This window comes from Protopterus annectens, chromosome 12.part0 (assembly GCF_019279795.1).
Source record: "Protopterus annectens isolate FY-2018-M chromosome 12.part0, PAN1.0, whole genome shotgun sequence".
NCBI classification, from domain to species: domain Eukaryota; kingdom Metazoa; phylum Chordata; order Ceratodontiformes; family Protopteridae; genus Protopterus; species Protopterus annectens.
Genome location: NC_056746.1, coordinates 840,847,274 through 840,869,919, shown reverse-complemented (window position 1 = coordinate 840,869,919; position 22,646 = coordinate 840,847,274). Strand labels below are relative to the sequence as shown.

The 22,646-nt window shown below is 40.7% G+C and overlaps 1 protein-coding gene across 1 annotated transcript in view; it reads right to left on the bottom strand.

Annotated features, from left to right (window-relative positions):
• Nucleotides 1-22,646, bottom strand: part of PRPF6 (pre-mRNA processing factor 6) — a gene marked incomplete in the record, with an annotated part of 1,570,595 nt that overhangs the window by 912,494 nt on the left and 635,455 nt on the right. Inside the window, 1 exon segment of the mRNA XM_044089883.1 lies at nucleotides 3,419-3,540. Coding sequence (XP_043945818.1) covers nucleotides 3,419-3,540 — 122 coding nt within the window.

Here is a 22,646-nt window from a genome sequence, read left to right as displayed (position 1 = left end):
TAAGAAACTGTTTAGCCTCAAATCTAGAGACTAAAGGGGGTGCGCTAAAGGCAGACAAACAGAAATAGCTGACAAGTGGGCCTTAACAGAAGAATATGCCAACCCAGCATTGAGCAGTTCACACAGATAAGAGAGAACCAAAGAAACATCCATAAGAAAGTGGATCCAGGTTACGAGAAAGACACCAAACAGAAAACCTCTTCCATTTGGATAAGTAGGATTTCCAAGGTATCTATATGGAATCAAAATCATATCACCAGTGTCAGTTGAAAAGCGGACAGGTAGGGATGTCTTGTGTGAGTAGGTCCACCCTGTGAGGTAGCTTGTGAAGACTGCCCTTTACTAAATACAGAAGAAGAGGGAACTAATGCTGTCTGGGCAAAAAGGGAGTCGCCAGCAAGGTTTTTGGAGAATTCTGCTTTATCCTGAAAAAAGGACTTTTGGAATGAGAGGAAGAGGAGGGAAGGCAGAAAGAAACATCCCCTTCCAGGAAAAAGACAGGAAGTCCACCTTCAAGACCAGAGAACACGGGGCTCTGGCACAAAAAAAGAGAAAGAGGTGTGTTCAGAGGGAAGGCAAAAGGCAAATAGATCTACTCGAGGAGTACTCCACTGGTGGACAATGTTCACAGACACATTCCTGTGAAGCATCCACTTGTGGGAGTGTGATACGGACCTGCTCAGAGAGTCTGCCACAATGTTCTGACCTGAGGGAATGTAAACTGCCTGAAACGTCACTTGATGCTAGACAGCCTATCTCTCACATGAAGTGCTAACCTGCAAAGAAGATCTTTCTCCCCTTGCCTGTTGACAATAGCACATCACTGTGGTATTGTTTGTAAGTACCTTTAGGGCCCTTCAAGTGAAAAGAGGATGAAATGCTCAGGGAGCCAACAGTAGAGCTCTCATCTCTGACACTGATGTGGTCCTTCTTTTGTTGAAGCGACCAGAGGCCCTGCACTTTTAGAGAGCAGAAGGAAGCCCCCACCCCACATCTGAAGTGCCTGTGAACGTCTCCTGAGAAGGGACTGGAAGCTGAAAAGGAAGGCTTGGATTGAGCGACAAATGCCAAATCCACCACTAAGAAACAGGAAAAATTCAGTGCTAGTCAGCACACTGCCTGGATGAGCACAAAGAATATGTTTGGGGAGAGTAATAAAAAATTAACTAGAAAAACAAAAGTATGAACTCTGATAGAGAACAGCCTTGCAACTGCATTGCAAAATGCAGCTCAGCTTTCAGTTTTGGTACAGAAGATGGCTTTTAGTAATTTATAGGAAAAATAAATACGAAGTGTTTAAAATAAGTGAGCCGCTGGAAGAACATACATTCAAATGACAAAAGGCTGGAAAGAACAGAAAAAGTTTAATTCAGATAAGCTGATATACCTGCTGAAATCAGAGGATGAAATAAAGGAAAGACCGGCTGAAATCCATGAAAAGACAAACAGTTTGCTGTCTTTGTAGCCACTAAGATGTTACAATCCCCCGTAATATAAGCATCCTCAGGCATACAAAGTGAACTGTGAAGATCATGGACACAATGACACCTAAGACATGCAGGAGTGCCTGACTGTGAACTCAACACGACATAACCAAAATGCGTCTTTGTCTAAGTTTCACCTTCAACTTACCCATGTCACTTTTATATGTGAACTCTAAGCAAGCAGCATCTCAGAGAAAATAGAAGACCCTGAGATACCACAAACTCAAGTGTTTTAGGAGATTTTGAGGAATCAGTATCAGTGATCAGAGTGCTAACCACTAATGCATTGACTTTCATCCTGGTACCCGAAGTTAAATGCATTCACTCAAAGTCTGGGTCATCACTGTGAACCTAGTGGTACAAGGAAGCCCTATGGGAGTCTTTTACTTGAGCTGTAGTATCTGACTCACCCATGGGGGGACCTGAGGAACTATTCCACATGAGTTGCTACCAGATGAAGTCATGCCCTAAATGCTCAAAAGTGAAAAATGTCATGCCCTAAATGCTCAAAAGTGAAAAAAGTCAGTTGCTAGGGGGTTTATCACCCACAATCTTCTTAGCAATGGAAGATGCCAGGTATAGGTCTGGCTCTTGCTACTCAAGGCAGGGCTTGTGACTTGGGTAAATGGAAGGCCACCTTGCTGAATAAACTTAGCTGGATGATGCTTTGACAGATGTCTGGCTTCTCCCAGTAGTTCAGCATTGACCTAGACTAAGTGAAAACTTTCCTGCCAGTCCCCTCCAAAAGCACCATCATCAATAAATGTAAATATGTTTCCAACAGGTGTCCCAGCAGAAATTCAGGCACTAGACGCAATAATTTATATTATGATCCTTTTTCAAGTATTATAAAAAGATGTGGCACCGCACAGTGATCTGGCGACCAAAGAAACACCTTTTTGGAGATTTAGGTGATACAGTAAACAGTTTTATTTGCAACTCTGCCCTATGGATACAATTAGCTTAAGATTTTTCAGTCTGTCAGCTGTAAGAACATATTTCCAGTTTATTTTCAGAAAAGAACTTGCCTAGGATGAATGTTAAGACATACAAACTAAATAAGTGGCAACAACATGGGAAGTGCAAGGGTTGACTACTCCCCTCTTTCTCCCACATACTAGCTTGAGCGTGGGAGATGGGAAAAAAATCTTGAAATAAACTATGCCTGCAGTATTAGAAGAGGACAACTCAATAGTCACTGGCCGCAAAAGGCTTCTGAAGTCAATTTTAAATCCCTCAAAGAGACTAATTTTGCTTCAGATTATTATTCTCACATTGTTTACCATATAAACAAACACTTACTCATTTTTTAACTACTGTCATATTAAGTGTTATCAAAAACTAAATACAAATGGGGGAGAGGTACCAGAAAGGGACCAACACATTGTAGAAAACAAGGAATTACTAGCAATAAACATAACTAATGTGGCTCTCTAACACAAAGTGCCATGATGCCTGACAAAACTCATCCCACCCCTAGGAGAAATGGTTCATTACAGCTGATAGTGGCCATAAGTCACTGACATTCAGATAGGATAGGTAACAAAAAATGACAAGAGATACAAATACTGAATCTACAACTACAGATGTGACACCAAAACATTTGTAGGAGCTAGGCAGTAACGCAGACAGAGAGGACGGGTAATAGTACACAGAATAGTTATTTCACTGATGCAAAATCTGTCAAAAGTCACATGCATGCAGAATGATTACCTTACTTTTCAATTTCTATTTTATTTTTCTCTCTGCAGACTTGTAATTAATATAATCAACTACAAAATTGCTTGCACCTTGGAAAAGGGGTTAGTCTTGAGCACAGTGACAGCATTCAATGAACTTTATTTTAGGTCAAATTATTATTCAAGTGCTTGTTGATGCACAAGTGATAGGACACTGTTACAACTGAAGTGCACTAGTATTTGTCATTCATATACCTTGTTCCATGGCTCTTCTCAAAATAGGCAGCTCGCAACCACACACTCTTCTTGCTAGGGAAGACTTGCAGGGAGTGTGAATAAATGGCTCTGGCACACTGAAGGGCTCCATGGGCAACACACTAAGAGTTAAAAAGACAACATGAAACAGACCATCAACAAATGACAAATTAGAAAAATCCAAAATAAAAGGCTTCCAAAGAAAGGTTACCAAGATTGGTCTAAAGACAGCAGGCATGTTATAATGCTACTTGCACAAATGCTTAAATCAACATGTTTATTCAAATAATTTACTGTCATACCATTCATATTTTAAAATCTTAGTATTAACAATAAATATAAAAAAATGTACATGTAAATCAAACACTACTGTCTGCACAATTTTCCTGCATTAAACAGTACTATGCTCACATCTCCACTCACTCTCACAAACCACATTCCTCTCGGTAGAAAGATGGCTTAATGAAAATCAGCTTATCCTAAACCCTAAAAAATTAAACTCTTACTTTTCCTACCAAAATCACTATTACTCTCACACCACAAATACACCTTTTCCATCTTCTCCATAAACACAATTAAGGTTGATCCACATACTAAACCCCTGGGCACCATAATAAAGGACCAACTAAACTTTGATCAACATATTCATCAGTGCATCAAAAAGACGCATCAAAAACTGGGATAACTGGATCAAAACAGTTTCTCACACCAGATGCCAAACTATCCCTAGCTAGGTCTTTCCTGCTGCCATGCCTTCTATATGCTGCTCCCATCCTAACAAACTTACAAACCATATTAATCTCCCAGCTTGAACAAACATAATAAAATCACCAGATTTGCAACAAACCAACCCAATAAATCACACCACTGTATTGCATTAAAAAAACTGCAATGGCCAGAATTCCCCAATCAACTTCTTATCTCACAACTACAAATTTCACTCTCCGTCCTACATAAACCTTCTGCCTGTCTCTCCCTCTCCTCCCTCGTTTCCTCCTACACCCACACTAAATCTCTCAGAAGCTCTGACCAACTCCTTGACATACATAAACCCAACATAAATATCAGTAAACTTCTTTATAACTGCAATGTGTCTCTAGCCTGGAACATACTTCCTAACTAGATTAGAAGCATCCCAAATACAATTCAATACAAAAAGCAACTAAAACGCCTTTTCATAAGCTCATGGATCTGCCCATGCCAGGAGCCTACATGAACTCTCCCCATCTCTCTAACACTTTCTCTCTTCCTTCAACTTACTTCTCTTCCTCTCCAATAACTTAATAATAAGAAAAATCTAGCAAAACTAGACTTTCCACTGTGTGATTTCTTAAACCTCTTGTGTTAGAGGCAACCTGGGATATATGCAAATTACTCTAAGGACATCAAGTGTTTCAGCTAAATGGGAATTCTGAACGTCCATGACTTTTTCTCTTAAGTCTATTTATGGACAAATTCAGGCCAGAAAAGCCAAACCCCACTAGCTTTTCTGGCCAAACCCCACTACAAACTTCTACTCAAAGCCCTCAAATTCATTACCACTCTGAATCACAGACTAGCCACAGATGGTGATGGTGATATCCACCCCAACCCTGGCCCTTCCCCTCCACTCAATTGTAATTCCACCCTATCCTCCCCTCCACTTCTCAATCTAAACTCTAGACCCTTTAACTCTCTTCTGACCTGTCATCTAAACATCAGAAGTGTAAACAATAAGATTCACAACCTACATGCCCTTTTAGCTACTTGTTCCCCAGACCTACTATGTCTCACAGAAACCTGGCTTAAACCAAGTACGAAAGACACACAGATAATCCCACCAGGGTATGATATACTAAGAGCAGACCGAATAACTCGTAAAGGTGGCGGTGTAGCCATACTCTACAAAAATACATTACAAATCTCCCTTGCCTCTCCACAACCCCTCCTAACAAACAATGCCAAAATTCTACTTGTAAAACTTCAACCAAACAAACATAAAAGCATAAATATAGCATGTATTTACATCCCCCCAGGCAACAATAATAACAAAACCTTAGAGGACTTTCTCCACTGGTTAACTCAAACTCACCCCCAGGAATCCATAGTGTTAGGTGACTTCAACATCGATTAGAATTCCTTCTCATCTAGCTCCCGATCTAGCAGCATAAATCTACATGGCTTTTCTCAGCTCATATCCACTCCTACCAGACTAGGTAAACCCCAAAACAAAGACAGCATCCTGGACTGGATCCTTACTAATAAAGATCCTGACCAGTACTCAGTAGGTACTCACCCAGAGGACATGAGTGATCACTTACTCACCTATGTTATCAAATTCAAGAAAATCACCCCCCTTCTTACAACCATAAAAAAATCAGGAACAATAATAAATTCAACGCCTCCATTTTTCAAACTGAACTTAAAGCCCACAACTGGACAATACTCAAGTCTCTTCCTCTTGAAGAGGCAGTTATCTACTTCAACACCACCTTCCTCAAGATTCTAGATTCCCATGCTCCAATACGGTCCATTAGAACTAAAACCAAAACCGCACCATGGCTCTCTAAGGAAACAAAATCCAAAATCCTATCTAGAAACAAGATGTGGGTCACATGGCGTACCTCTAAAGACCCACACTCCCACCAAACCTTCCGGCAACTTAGAAATGAAACTAAAAGAATGATCTTAAATGATAAAAAAACTTCTTCCTCCACCTCCAACACAAACACCTTAATAATCCACAAAAATTCTGGGCAGGCTTAAACAAGCTCCTGCACCCAGGCCAGGCAACCACCCGCACTCCAACAACTTGCAAACAACAGTGCCCTGTAAACATTGCTAACACATTCAATAGTTTCTTCACAGAAACTATACAATCCCTGGCCACACAATTCAAACAAACAACCAGCCCACTCCACTACCCATGCCAGCAGAATACTACAACTACATCAGATCATCTATTTACCTTCGATCCAGTACCCATATCCTTTATAACATCTCTTCTTAAAAAACTAAGACCCACTAAGCTAGCAGCTGACCTTCTCCCAGCTGAGTTTCTGCAAAAAGCAGCTGAGGCCATTTCCTATCCCATAATCATAAACCGTACCTTGTCAGAAGCCTTCATCCCCTCCATATGGAAAATGTCCCACATTATTCCTCTCCATAAAGGTGGTAGCTCACTAGAGCTAACCAACTACAGACCTATAGCTATACTCTCACCCCTGGCCAAAATTATGGAAAAGTGTGTCCACAAACAACTGATGGAACACCTCACCAAAAATAAAATTCTAGCTAACTCCCAACATGGCTTCAGGCTAAATCACAGTACCACATCAGCCCTACTATCCTTTTCTAATACCATCAATAACTTCAGAAACAATAATAAACTATCATCTGCTCTTTTCTTAGACCTCTCCAAGGCCTTTGATATGGTGAACCACATTCAACTCCTCCATACATTAAAAACTATCACTCAGCAATTCCACGCTGAAATGGTTCCAATCCTACCTGTCCAATAGGCAACAGGCTGTTCTATGGCAGGACAAATTATCTACATGCCTACCTGTTACACTTGGAGTTCCCCAAGGATCTATTCTTGGCCCTCTTCTCTTCACCATCTTTGTTAATGACCTGCCCACAATCACCCCCATGCCACATGCATTCAATATGCAGATGATTCGACTATCATCAGCACTGCCTCCAACCTGGCAGACCTCACTGCTTCAACCCAAGACACCTTCAACCTAATAGAAAAATGGTTCTCAAGTCGACAACTAGTTCTCAACCCCAACAAAACAAAACTACTTACTTTCTCACCCACTAACAAGACTCTTCCCCCCACCTTCTCTATTACATCCTCCAATGGAATCACCATATCACCAGAAGCTCACACAAAGCTATTAGGTGTTACCATTGATAACTCCCTTAAATTTGACACCCATTTCAATCTTACCATCAAAACCGTCAATAAAAAGCTTGGCTCTCTCTATAAAGTAAAACACTTTCTCACTCCTCATGCTAAAATTACAATTGCCAGCACACACCTACTATCAACTCTTTTCTATGCCTCCCCTCTTTACAAACCTAAACAAGACAACCCTTAACAAACTTGCTTCTTGTTACAATCACATAGCTAGATTTGCCACAAATTCCACCTTTAGAGCGCACCACTGCACTAACTTGAAGCAACTAGGGTGGTTAGAGTTTTCCAGCCAACTCCATTTCAACCAACTCAAAATGGCTCACCAGATACTGTATCACCCAGAGAAAACACCAGCTCTGAAAAACATCATTCACCCCTATATTAACCTGCAATCTTTACGCTCCTCCAATAAGATCTTAGCTCAAACTACCAAAGCCAATAATTCTGCTGGGGATTCTCTATTCTCAAACTTTGTAGGTAAAATGTGGAACTCCCTACCGACCATGCTCACCTCAGAACCCTCACTCCTACAATTCAAAAAAAAGCTTAAACCCCATCTCAATACTCTCTGGCAATGTCCCTGTTCCAAACCTGATTAACCACTATCATTTACCCCTCTTACCTCACTATCCTTAACCGCTTTTTAACAAGGCGCCTCGCCTTTGTAACTGACCTATGTATTTTTTTATATGCTGCTGCTGTTTTTTTTTTTTTCCCAAGATGTGATGTATCTTTATATTGTATTTAGAACTCAACTATCTTCCTTATTTTTGCATTAACAATGTTCATATGTCTGTTATGTACTTGGAGCTTTTCTCCCCGGGCCTCCGCTGAAAATGGACATGTATCCAGTCGGACTCTCCCGGTTAACAAATGTAAAATAAATAAATAAATAAATGCATGTTTCTGCCTTCGTATAGCATCATCAGCACAGCATAAGTGGAATGTATAATTTGTTTAGGCATAAAGGATGGGTTGATCTTGAGAGAGCAACCCTGAGCTTATGGAACACTAAATAGTTTTTCCTTGAATGTTATGGCCTGGAATTCACAATGTTATTTAACCTAAAATAATAGCCACCAACAGGAGTCTTGCATGAAAGAAGCTTCAGGCTGACCGAACTGGCCACTGCAAAAAGTAGCAGGGTCAGTTTTTTTTCATAAAGTTCAATCCCCAAGCTGGGGGAATGGATTTTCTTGGGAGGTCTGAGAAGGATGATACTCAGAAACAATTTAACTCAGAAATAATTGAGCTTGGAGTATCCAAAACAGCTGTAACTTCATGGAAGAAAAGGTTACATGCCAGAACCTTAGAAAACAGCTTTGAGAGGTACTGCATAATTACTAGAATGCAAAGTGAGCTAGTCTAACTCTGTCTGAGCATCTTTTCCATGGTCCCATGCAGGAATTCCTAGTATTAAGCCTCCTGGACATACTGAGTTTTTTGGACCTATACTGACAAAACAGGATTCCACATACTGATGGGCCTGTTTCCAGACATTTGCAGCTAGTATGCAAGAGGGATAGGGAATAGCTACCCCTTTATTTGCTGATTGGTAGTGTCAGTCTTTTTATGTTTTGTTTTGTTCCTACCTTTCTCCTCATAGCTGACCATAAGCTGCCACCAGTTCCTCTCCTCATTCACTGGGTCCAGGGCTGGTAAGGAGATCTAGGATACTGGGGCATCATCATACTACTTCATTAAGTGACTGGAACTTTATTTTTACATAATGCATGGGTTTTAAAAACAAAGCCTGGAAATTATTGGGCCAACAAGTTAAAAGCTAATAATTTCTGGGAGAGATGGTTAAGGGACTTACAAGTTGTGCTAAATACAATGATTCTCCTCACTGAGAAATTTATAACGAGTCGATGAAAAAAGGATTCTACCAACAATAACAGACTATTTTTACAAGCATTGTTAAAATGATGCCTTACATTCAAAGTATGCATCATTTCTCTCAGGAAAGTATCTTATGTGTTGTATTGTTTTTATGTGGAAATTTCCCCCTAGGCCTCTGTTGAAAAGGGACTTTTACCTAGATGAACTATTCCGTTAAACAAATGTAAATAAATGAATAAAATAATTACAAACTTGTACGAATTATGTAAGCATGAGATGACAGTAGCACAGGCTACATTATATGATAAGAAGGTCCAGAAGTGTGTCCTATTGGTTCGATATTTGAATTTGAAAAATTGATTAGGCTTAATGGGTTTTTAATAAATAAAAGCTTCAAGGTTGGGCTCACTTTGCATTCTGGCCTTATTGTCATAGGATTATTAACTATTGGCTCTTTCTAAGCCTCAAGTGATGGTGGTCAACAGTTACATTTGTGATATTATATATGCGTGTGTGGCTGAATGCTTAATATACAAACACATACAACTGAGCAACATTAGTATTGCATGTGCTGAAACTGTCATTTTCAGGATGTTTATGGGAAATATTTGGATTGAAATGTTTGCACTAGGTATTTCTATATAGTCACAGAATAATGTGCTACTGTTGAATAAAGTTTATTTAAACTATATACTTTCATATCTGATGATAAATTTCCTGTTTAACTGATACAAAAATACCACCTTGCTGTCTTGGACTTCACTTTCTTTGTCAGCTGAATGTAACCTACAGCATAGTCTTATATTCCTGACTTACTGCCACTGCAGCAAGACACAAAAAAATTCACGAGTAGAAGGTGCCATTGTTCATTATGAGGTATTTATCTATACAGAACACTGATTATCCGTAACAAGAAAGGTTCAGAAGTACATAATGACCACACTGCCTAAACAAACTCCAACTCTCAAAAACAGTATTCAACGCAGCAACAGATCCTGAAATGTAAAACTGTGTTCTAGCTACCCACCTCATACTCTGGCCAAAGTATTTATCAGACTGACTGTGACTAATCATTTTCCCAATGAAACTGCACACAACATCACACCCTTTCTTGTTTTGGGTCTGTTCTTTACTAATGTTTAGTAAAAGTCAAGACTATAATGCAGGATACAGATAAGATTTTCTGAAAGGTTTAGCTCTATTTAGATAGTAGCCTGATTATATATGCATGTCTGTGCACATCCATGGGAAACAGGATTTTTCTTCCTTATTTTGTGGATTACGGAAGAAACCTGGAATATGAATAGCCTAGTTTAGAGTTACTTCTCTAATGACTTTTGTTACAAAGGGTAGGGGGGTGGGGGGGCAGCACGGCCATACCTGCCAACCTGCTAATCTGAACATGGGTAGTAAAAGGCTACATTAGGGACTCCTGAACTGTGCCACGCAGTTTACATACATAGGCAACAGTAAAGGTTTTTCTTAAGCAGTCTAAATATGGTGAGAGAACAAGTGCTGCCTAGGCCAGAATGGGACAATCAAGATAATTTCTGACCTATCTGCTTTGTGACCTATCATTCCAGTTCCTTTTTACACAGCAAAACATGGAGCTGGTATGTTTCTAGAAAGTAAAACTACTGGTCTCCAAGTACCACTGACGTTGTCTTATGTTTAACCTAGCTAATGGTACCATGTGGCCCAGCATGTTCAGAAAGTCCCTGACACTAAATTCCCTCAGCATGTCCTACAAAAAAAGGCACTTTATCCTTTTACTTGGAACAGGCAGACAACCGCTGAACTAGTCCCAAATAGGAAACCCAAGATCATCACATTTTTGGCAAGGCATAGGTATGACTTCTTTTTATTCTGAGAGAAACCTAGTCTGTTAAGGCAGTCTAGGGTATATCTCAGTGCCCCCTGTAGCTCCCCCCTTGGACTGTGCCTGAAATCTACAATTGCCCAGGTAGTGTTAAATGTGAATATGCAAAGTACAATAAGTAAGCTACGAGTGCAGCCAGACATTTTACAAAAACTCTAGGCACAGTGGCCAAGCCAAAAGGCAAGGAACTAAGCTGATAATGGTGACTCCTGCAATACACTTTAGATATTGCCTGTGCTCTATGAAAACAGAGAAGTAGATGTAGTCATCGTTGTGCTCTAGCACCACCAAGAGGATCTGAGACTTCATCCAGGAAAGTAAAAAGAGCCTGAAGAGTTAACATCTTGAATTTTGGAACCATTAAGAATCAGTATAATCTTTACAAGTCCAAATTAATCTCTATGACGCATCCTTTCTTGGAACATGAAAAAGTCTGGAGTATAATCCTTCACTCCTTCAGGGGCCAAATGGAATAAGTTTTATTGTTTCTTACCATAAAATCTCCAATAAGAAGAGTGAGACCTAAGTTTTCCTGGCTTTTTGGCAAAGATGGATGTCTTTTTCTTGGATTTCATGTGACATGTAGTATGCACCCTTTGGGGACAACATGAAGTACTCATTGGTGCAAAAACAGACTTGACCAATTCTGGTATGAGAAGGCCAGCCAGCCGGCTTACAGTTCTGAGAAAAAGAGGGTAAGGGGTTGGATAACTGAGATGTGGGAGGAAGGATGTTGGTATTGTCATAGCTGCTTTCTGTGAGGCAGGTGAGCACAGGGGACCCACAGACTGCCCTATATTCTCTTGCTGCCATAATCTTTTATGTATGGCCTTACTAGCTATTGACCGTTTACCCTTTCCTGTCTGAAGTAGTAAAGCCCTTGCTTTGAGGGAAAATGTCTGCTTATTTGGGAATGGGATGAGAAACACGTTTTATCAACTGCATTCTTTTTTTCTTTATACTCTGGAATTTTAAATAAACTGTAAGAAGGTACAAGAAAGAATAAACCCATACCCGAGGAAACTTTGGGAGTTGAGCCTTCACTTCCACAGACATGGACTGCGCCCTGAGCCAGGAACATCTTGTGATTACAGACCCTGTTTGCAGTAGTACTAGATACTGCATCTACATCATCAAACCCATGTTTTATGGTATATTTTCCTAGCTGCAAAATCATTTGGGTTTGGCCAATCATGTCTGGCATCGGGGATTTATCCTGCACTCCCCATAAAACTTCACAGCCACCCACTAGTTGCCTGACAATACTTCTGATGCTTCAAATTGTGGATTTAAACATACAGGTCCATGAAAGTCAGAACTGCTGAGATTTTTACTTTTTTCCTCCAAATCAGTCTAGCACTCTGCTTTCTCTGTCACTAGGAATATTATTTTACACTACAGCCAGTCTACTTCCCTGTCAACTTCTACAGACTCCATGACAGCATCTCCAATGGGGTAGTTATGACTAAAAACATAGGAGGTTCCTAAAGGCTGTAGAATCTGCCAGGCCTTGGCAGTGGAAGGCTGAAAATCCAGCTCCAAAGATGCCATATGAAAAATATTCAAAAGGGATTCCTTGAATGAAAGGACGGTCACTGGCGTTCAGGCCCCAGACACAGCAGAGCCCAGTATCTCTTGTGGGAGTCAGAGGCCTCTTTATACTGTTATTTGAAGTGCTCTCTCATAACTAATAAGACTGGCATCAAATGGCATTCCTCTGGCAAAGTCAGAAGCCAATGGGTCCTCACTATCTGTTTCAAAACCTAAACAAAAAAAAGTCACAACCTATAGTCCTATAATGCATAAAGGCAGAAACTCTGTTAATTTGTCCAGCTACAGGCCTACTTCTATTCTTTTGCCCCTGTCAAAAATCTTAGAAAAATGAGCACAGAGACAGTTACTCAAATGTTTTTTGTACTACAACCTTCTCTTACCAGCTCAGCATGGCATTCGTCACAATCTTAATAGATGTACTGCTCTACTCAGCTTCCTTAACACCATAAACCGCAACATAAATGAAGGCAAATTGATTCCCTCTGTTTTTGGACCTACCCAAAGCCACTGCTGCAGTCGCTCAAAGTCTTAGACACTTTCTGAGTTGGGCTTCTCTAAATCTTCAACCACCTGGTTTTACAGCTACCTGACCAACAGACTCCAATCAGTCAAATGGCAAAATGAATATTCTTTATTTCTGTTTCCATGGGAATGTCCAAGGATCCATACTAGGCCCACTACTGATTATGTTTTTCATACAAGATCCACACTCAGCTGCCAAATACCCCAGACTTATTAAATATGTGGATGATTCATTGCTCAGCTGTTCGGCTGCAACCCTTCCAGAACTTCAAGTTAATCCAGGAATCTTTTGACTCTACAGAAACTTGGCTGAAAATTTTCAGCTACTATTCAGTCCTAAAAAAATACTACTGTTCACAGAAAAAAATAAACTACAACAAGAGAACACCCCTATCTAAGGACTGGGGTTAGCAATGCGTAAGGTGCTTAGACAAAGGGTACAGGGGTTGAGTCTCATCTTTGAGGAAAACTAGCTTGGCTTAAAATGGTCCACAAAGGCAGCTAGTCTAGTATTTCCCCATGAACCTATCACATCACCTATCAAAACTGAACTAGTTTCACATGCAAAACTATTAAGCATTACAATTGGACAGCTGACTTGAACATTCAATCTGCTTTTAAAAATGAAAAACTTGGCCTCTTTTACAGAACCAAATCTTTTCTTATAGACAGTGGCAGAAAATTCTTATCTTAAGTTTGCCTACCTCTTATGCACTTTGCCTACATTCAATAACTAAAAATTTACTCAAAAACTAAGCTTAAGCAAAGCTGTAATAAAGTAGCAGAGTCTGCTGCTAACCTCCCAGCTACAATGCACCATTGGTTGTACTTGGGCATCTCAAATGGAGGAACTATAGATAACCTTTCTTACTTGATGTTAAAAGTAGCACAAAGCATCAATGCCATTTGGAGATAATTGCTCATCTTTAAAAAAAGAAAAAAAAAAAACTTCTTCAGTTACTCTCTACAAGTAAAGCCCCAAATGTATTCTCCCTTCCACTAAATCACAAATTTAGTTGGTAATGCTCCTTCCCAAACTATGCCTCCAAAATGAGAAGCAACACTCCTTTTCCAATAAGATTCAATAAAAATCTTCAAATTTTAAAAACTCGTCTCTAACTACACCTGAAAGCACTTAGTCTGTGTCAGTACAAACCACCACCACCTGGAAATGTTCTTATCTATACCTCCTCTTCCCTGTTTATACCTCACTTTTAAGTGTTTCCCTATTCATTAATCCATATGGATTTGCAAGACTAACCCAGTTTTAATACAACAGTCATACTTTTTTCCATGAGCTAACTTTCACACAAGCTCCACTCCTCATTAAAACTATTAGACTGAATGGGTCTATATTAGAAGAGCAAAGCGATGAGAGAGAGAACGCTTTTTGTCTTTATAATTTTTTTTTTTTTTGGACCAGCGATCCCCCCCCCCCCCCCCCCAAAATCGCTGTTCCGTAACTTCACTGTTTTCAGACTTCGGATTTTACGTGCCGACGAAAGAGAGTTCACTCTTTCATTGTTTCATTCTTCTAATATAGACCCAGATTGAATATTTAGAGCTCTACTCAAAAAACACACACAAACTCCTCTGCTTCCATTCTTGTACTGCCAAAGTGTACACCAGCTCTCCAGATTTTATCCTTCCTCTCTATATAACAAACTGATTTATCTAATTTCCACCAAACAGCAGTTCCCTGTCAATATCTCCTTCAAGTTTCTTACTATCTGCACAGCACAGCAGCTCTGTTTTTATTTCTTTATCTACCTCATCCAACTTTATCTTTATTAATATGAATTTATTTTGCTCCCTTATATTACAATAATATGTTACAAGTTCTTCATTTGACTTTATAAATATATAGTACACAAGGAAATTAAATCCAGTGCATTTAGACACACGATACTAGAAGTTTTTATGCTAGGTTTTAACTGACTGAGGCAGCATCATAGCTATGGCCCAGGTAACCTGGGTTCAAATACCAGCTCAGTCATCTGAAGTATTTGCAAAAGAGGACAGGTGCACGCCAATCTTTGGAAGGAAGAGTGCGCACACTGGTAGCACCTTGCAACAGATCCACAAGCACAGTATGAACATCTGCAGGAGAGGGCAAGGCTCAAAGAAGGTGGGGGCATTGACTGAGTCAATGCTAATGTGGGAAGATATGCTGCGCCCTTCTGGGACCTTGCATGCGTGTGTAAGGAGGCAGAAACTACAGCATAAAAAAAAAAATCCTCTTTGGTAGCATATGTGATGCTGTCCTGATGCATCACATACTCATCATCAGCACCAAAAAGGGTTAAGGGAAAGTCTGGGAAAGGTTGTCAGGTTCAGTAGACCTAGTGATCAAGGAAGGGTATACTGAGGTCCAACTGATGGTCAGCTGTAAGGAGGGCTAAGAAAATTTTAATTTTTAGATTCCTGATTCTAAGCAAGTTCACATTACCTCATCTTTCAGAATAATTTTAGAAACCTTATTTTAAAATTGCATAGTGATATTTCAAGCATTATTCTTTCTTTGTAAATTGCACAATGGTACTTACAGTCCTTTTTCATTCTTATATTTTGCAATTCTGTATTCTTGTACTTGCATCCTAGAGCTTTTATCCCTGGGCCTCTGCTTATTTGTTTTTATTGCCCAGTCAGACTTTCTCAATAAATAGTCCAGTTCTTCTTCCTCTTTAGAATCACAAAAGGCTTACTCTCTCAAATGACAGACTTCACCCTTACTCTTAGGAAGGGGGGGCATCAAATACAGATGGCGGTTCTGAATTCGGCTGCAGGTTGAATTCGGCTGCAGGTTATTAAGAAATTAAAGGAAACACTGAACCAACTTTGCACAATCCCAGGAGGGAGTACGGCTATGATTATGGGCAACACACTCATCTGGAGGCATTTGTCTAGGTAGAAAGAATACTTCGGGCACAGATGCTATTTTTTTAGGTGGGCAGAAGGCATGGACATCATCTCCTTTACAACAGCTGTAGGAATATCACCTTCTCCATTGGATGATAACTACATGGTATTCTGGGGCAGATGGTGGACAGCTAATATCCAGTGAGGGGCACAAGACCTGGTCTTCAGCTGATGGACATGCTAGGGTCCAAAGCCTTTAAGTCCTGAGAGATTCTTCTGATCTTGGAAGTTCCAGGTTTCTATGTGAATATGCTGTTTTTTTTTCTTTATGGATGATGTCTGCACCACCCTGCTGCTATAAATCTGCAGAATTTTTTCATGCCTTACTAATTATCCCTTTTGTAAAGGAAAATCCTACCCTCTCCACCAGTTTAACTCAACCCTTAGATTGTGTTTCTCCCTTCAATAGGATTCCAGTATTGTTAACGAAACCAGCTTGTACTTCATGAAACATTCATTTCCTTGCCTTGGAATCAAAGGAATGGAAACCCACCAACTTTTATTTTACTCTAACGTCTCACATACTTTGGCAGATGAATTGGTCTCTGCCTACATAACAAAGAACAGGCAAAGGGAAATACGTAGTTCTCCCTCTCAGGTACTACCCACAATCCTACATAGGCCATTAATCCTACTGATGTCAGCAGATCAGTAGCTGATATGATACTTGGTCTAGGGATTTAAACCTCTTCTGCAACATCAAGAAAACAGTTGGGAGGGACAGGTATAATCTGCAAAGGATACTGCTGCTGTGGAACAGACTCCCCAGCCACATAAAACAAAATATATCCCTGTCCATTTTGAAGTGCAATTTTGATCGATAGATGGGAAACAGAAATTACTCCAGGACTCTGCCTTGTACTATTAATGAAAAGAAGCAGTTCCTAAATACTTTATCCCATGCATGGGTTCCCTCCAAATATCTATGGTATGATTTCAGTTATTCTCATTAGGGGCAATTATTGACTATGAGATGAGTAAGGCCAATCTATAACCAAATGGGATAGGTTATGTTGAGCACAGAGAGAGAGAGAAACTAGCTAGGTTTAAAATGGCTAGCAAGGGCAGCTAGCCTACTACTAAACCTCTATGAACCTAATCTATGAACCTATAAAAAGAACCTATATGAAAAAAGTGCGTTATGAAAAAGTTTTCAATGTTTTGCTACAGAGAGGAACGGAAACAGTATCAGTGTACCTTGTTGATAACGTTACCACCTGTCTTGCCTGTATGTCTGTGTGTCTGTCTCTCTCTGTGTGCAAGGCAGTACAGATTTGGGCAGTTCTGTCCTGGGGGCATGAAAAGGGCATATGCCATCATATATTACAAGAAAAAATATTTTCTGATTTTTTCTTAATGTCAGAAAGCTTTGATAATACATTTAAGTTGTTTTAATAAAATATAACATAGTATAACTAACCAACATTGCAGATCACAAAGTTTTTATTTTGGTAATAAGATGAAAGTAATTTTTTTTCATTTTACAATGGCATGTTTTTTTTCTGCACAATATCAAGTTTCAGTAAGAATGTACTACTTTTACCCGCCACTACACCTAAAGTCCGTCACTATCTCACACTTACCTTACCCGCACCCTAAGTCCGACACTACCGCACACTCACCTTTCCCGCACCCTAACCCTAAATCCCACACTATCTCACACTTACTGTCCGCTCCCTAACGCTAAATCCCTCACTATCACACACTTACAGACTCGCGCTCACACGTTGTCCATGTCAGTGTTTCAGCTGTCGGGATTTCACCTTGTCGATCATCTGTCTCGTCGGTCTTCTTAGCGTTGGTGTTTCGGTGTGTCGATCAACTCAAGGGGACCCATATATATATATATATATATATATATATATATATATATATATATACACACACACACACACACACACACACACACACACACACACAAATATAAATGATGTTAGATGAACATGCTCAATCCAATAACATTGGAATGCAAATGTCAACACCCACCTGCCCATTCACAGAGATTACTCCTTGGAACATGCTATGTCAAATAAAATATTTTTTCAAGGAAGCAAGTCCCTCTGTACCCACTTACTAATTTTATATACCAACTCTGAGATTGCACAATCCTGGGGAAGGTGAATGTTCTCATTTCCCAGTGTCCATTGCTTATCACACAACTGTCGACCAAAGTGGGTCAAGCTATACACAGGTCAATCTTGGTCACCACTGACCAATCTAATGGAAACCATACACACACACATATATATATATATATATATATATATATACATATATATATATACATATATATATATATATATATACGGTTAACTACTGAAATGTTGCTGTGCAATTGCATGGCTATGAAGTATTCGAACAACAGATGGTCGAATACTTCATATGTGTGCAGGTTATATGAGCGAAAGTACAGTTTTGTACCTACCATAAATGTAGATGTCCGAGAGGTATGCATCTGCAGTCCTAACAAATGGGTTGTCCTGCCTCAGGCAGCCCTTCGGTCGGCCGGATTCCAAAATCTGGGTCTGGCCTCGGCTGATGTCGCACTTCACCCGACGTCATAGCTGCTGTTAATTGGGTATAAAGGCATCAGCCAACGCCATTTTCCTCAGTGTTTCTTGCCCCAGATGCCAGGTGCCCTCTAGGAAGGCTAAATTTGGATAAATGCAAATGATTCCAAACAGTAGAGAGCAACCAAATATAAACATGTATGTACATATATACAAACAAATACACCATAATAGATTCCCCCAGCTAGCTACAAGATGGGCAAATACCCTAGGAGTACCACAGAGGGGAAGGAGGGTGGGTAATCCTGACTGCAGATGCATACCTCTCTGACATCTACATTTATGGTAGGTACAAAACTGTACTATGTCCTTCAAGGATGCATCTGCAGTCCTAACAAATGGGTAGAATACCATAGCCAAACTGGGGGAGGAGGTACTAAGAAGATTATGGTGTAGTTAAGATCCCTTGCAAAACAGCAGTGGTAAAACCTGCTCGGGATCTGGAGTATAAAGGCAGATTATAATGCTTGGCAAATGTATGCACGGAGCTCCAAGTATCAGCCTCTAAAATGTCTTTGGTAGCCACTCCTCGTAAGAAAGCTGTAGTAGTGGCTGTAGCCCTTGTGGAGTGAGATCTGATGTTTTCTGGAGTTGTCTTTCCATGAAAGGAGTAACAAAATCTAATGCAATTTCCTATCCATTTTGAGATTGTCTGTTTTGAAATTGCTTTTCCTTCCATTCCTGCTGCATATGCTACCAGAAGCTGGTCAGATTTTCTATTGTTCTTGGTTCTGTCCAGGTAGTAGCGCAATTGCCTGTGTACATCCAAGGTATGCAGTAGTCTTTCCCCCCTGTTCTGTGGGTTGGGGAAGAATGTTGGTAGGTGGATTGCTTGGTTCAATGATACCCTGGAGACCACCTTTGGCATAAAAGTAGGGTTAGTTCTCAAGGACACTCTATCCTGATGGAAGATAAGGAAGGGCTGTACTGCCATTAATGCCTGTAATTCAGAAACCCTTCTTGCTGAAGTGATTGCAAGCAGGAAAGCAGTTTTCCAAGATAAGAACTGTAATTCTGCTGTTGCTGCTGGTTCAAAAGGGGGAAGTGTTAACTTTTCTAGCACAAAGTTCAGGTCCCATGTAGGCAAAGGTGGCTTCCTTGGAGGCTTTACATTTTAATTCCTCTCAGAAACTGCCTGAGTAGAGGATGAGAGAAGACTGGAGGATCCATGTTATATTCTGCTGAAATTGCAGATGCATGAATCTTGACGGAGGAGTAAGACAGGCCATTGTGGAAAAGCTCTGCTAAATATTCCAGGATGTTAGCTATGTTTGCCAATGATACATTTTCTCCTTTTGCTGCACTCCAAATGAGGTATCTTTTCCATTTTGCTGAATAAGTCTTCCTTGTGGAGGGTCTGCGAGCCTCCAGGATAATGTCTTTAACCCTCTGAGATAAATCTGGGTTATTTTGTTTTATGTAAGATTCCAAGCAACTAGCTGCAGTGTTTTCAAGTTTGGATGCAGGATCTTGAAGTTGTTCTGTGTTAGCAGCAAAGGAACTAGAGGTAGAGGCCATGCGTGTGCCCGAGACATACTCCTCAGGAGCGGGTACCAATGCTGCCTCGGCCAGTCTGGAGCTATCAGTATGATCCTTGGGTGATCTTCTTTGATCTTCAGTAGCACTTTGTGCATCAAAGGAAGAGGTGGGAATGCATATGCTGTTAGGTTTTCCCAACTGAAGGATAGGGAGTCCACCTTCCAAGCAAGTGGGTGGTATGTCCTTGTGCAGAATTTTCTCAATTGATGGTTGTGTGGGGATGCGAACAGGTCTATTTCTGGTAGCCCCCATTTTTTTGTAATGGATTTGAAGATGTCCGGATGCAGCATCCATTCGTGGGCGTCCGTGGTAGTTCTGCTCAAGGTGTCTGCTAGTATATTTTCTTTTCCTGGCACAAATATGGCCTGGAGCTGAATGTTGAGGTTCAGGGCCACATTCCACAGGTCCATTGCCATCCGGCATAGAGGATATGAATGTGTGCCTCCCTGCTTGTTGATATACCACATAACTGTGGTGTTGTCCGTCCTTATCAGCAAATGACCTTGTTGAAGAAACGGTCTGAATGTCTGAATTGCCTGTTTCACTGCCAGCATCTCTTTTTGATTTATGTGTAGATTCAGCTGGTCCTGTGTCCATAGGCCTTGTATACACTTGTCTGCCATGTGTGCCCCCCAACCGAGGTCTGAGGCGTCCGTGGTGATAGTCTGGCTTGGGTGAGGGCTGTGGAAAGGCAGTCCTTTGTTCAACTGACAGGCCTGAGCCCACCACAGGAATTCTTGCTTCAGGCATGGAATTATTGGAATTTGGGTTTCTAGGCTGTGCTTGTGCTGAGACCATAAATTCCTTAGGTACCATTGCAACTTCCTCATATGTAGTCTGGCATGTGGGATCAATATTATGCAGGATGCCATGTAACCCAGGGCTTGCAGGACTTTCCTTGCTGTAAGCTGGTTCTGCGTTGTTAATGCCATGAAGTAGAGTGGTAGTTGTTTTTGCTTTTCTGCTGTGAGAAATGCCATTTGATTTGATGTGTCCAGTTCTGCACCCAAGAATGTAATCCTTTGGGATGGTACCAGCCTTGACTTTTTTATGTTGACTGTGTATCCCAAGGCCTGCAATAGGTGAATAACCTTTTCCAAATCTTTTGTTAATTTGATCTTGTTGTCCGCTTGTATCAGGCAGTCGTCCAGGTATGGATAAATTTGAATTCCCTGAAGCCTGCAATGAGCAATTACTGATGCCAGGCATTTCGTGAATACTCTGGGCAGTAGATAAGCCAAAGGGCAATGCTGAGAATTGATAATGCTCTGATCCTGCAAGAAATCTGAGGTATCTTCTGCAGTCTGGTCGAATAGGGACGTGCAGGTATGCCTCCTTGAGATCTAGAGTCACCAGCCAAGACTCCTTGCCCAGCATGGGAAGAAGTTGCTGTAGGGTCAGCATTTTGAATTTTGGGACAATGAGATATGTGTTCAGAGCGGACAGGTCTAGAATAGGTCTCCATTGGTTTTCTTTCTTGGCACCAGGAAAAGTCTGGAATAAAATCCTTGTCCTTGTTCCATAGCCGGTACCTTTTCTATAGCTCTCATCCTTAGTAAGTGGTTGATTTGTCCTAGAGCGTTTGTTTTTTGGTTTGGCGGTAGGTTTGGCATTCCTCTCTTCCTTGGTAGAGTATGGAAGTGAAACCTGTAACCTTTGTCTATTGTCTGTAAAATCCATTTGTCTCCTGTAATGTAATGCCAGTTTACTGAAAATAAGGCTAGCTTTCCGCCTAAGGGTGCTTCCAGTTGTTTCCTGGTAGGTGGTATCAGAGCCAAGTCACTGTGACTGTCCTGTGGAAGTGGTAGTAGCTGGATCTGTGGCAGTACTTCTCTGGTTGTTAGGCTGCCACTGACGTCCCCTGTAGGCACCTCTGGATTGACCTCTGCCTCTTGAGCGCCTATTTCTGCCTCTCTGTGCTCTGGTGGTGTCTGGAAAGGACCAATTCTTCGAAGGCCAATTTCTACTAAACCTAGGAGGCTGGACCTGTAAGAAATCCTTGACTGTTTGGACAGATTTTGCTTTTTCTTCCACCTTCTTTAACACTTGCTGTGCAGGGGAGCCAAACAAACTGAGTTTCTCCATGGGAGCATCTAGGAGCTTTGACTTCACATGGTTTGGTAAGGATTGCTCTTTTAACCATGCATGCCTTCTGATCACTGTACCAGTCATAGCTGATCTAAAGGAAGCCTCCAGTGCATCATAGCCGCATTTTAAGGAATGATTACTGACCTGCTGAGTGTTATGTACCAAATCCTGAAGGGACTTACGGTCTATAGGTTCAGGAGAGGATAGTTTTTTATTTAGCTGATCTAACAAAAATTCCTGATACTGAATCATGTGGAATTGACAGTTTAAGGCCCTAGCCGAAAGAGTAGCAGAAGTATAAACTTTTTTACCCCATCTCTCTAATGCTCTAGATTCTCTTTCAGAGGGGAGGGGGTTTTTGGCAGTTGCTACAGCTTTGGGGCCCTGAGAAATAGTTTCAGGATCTGCAAT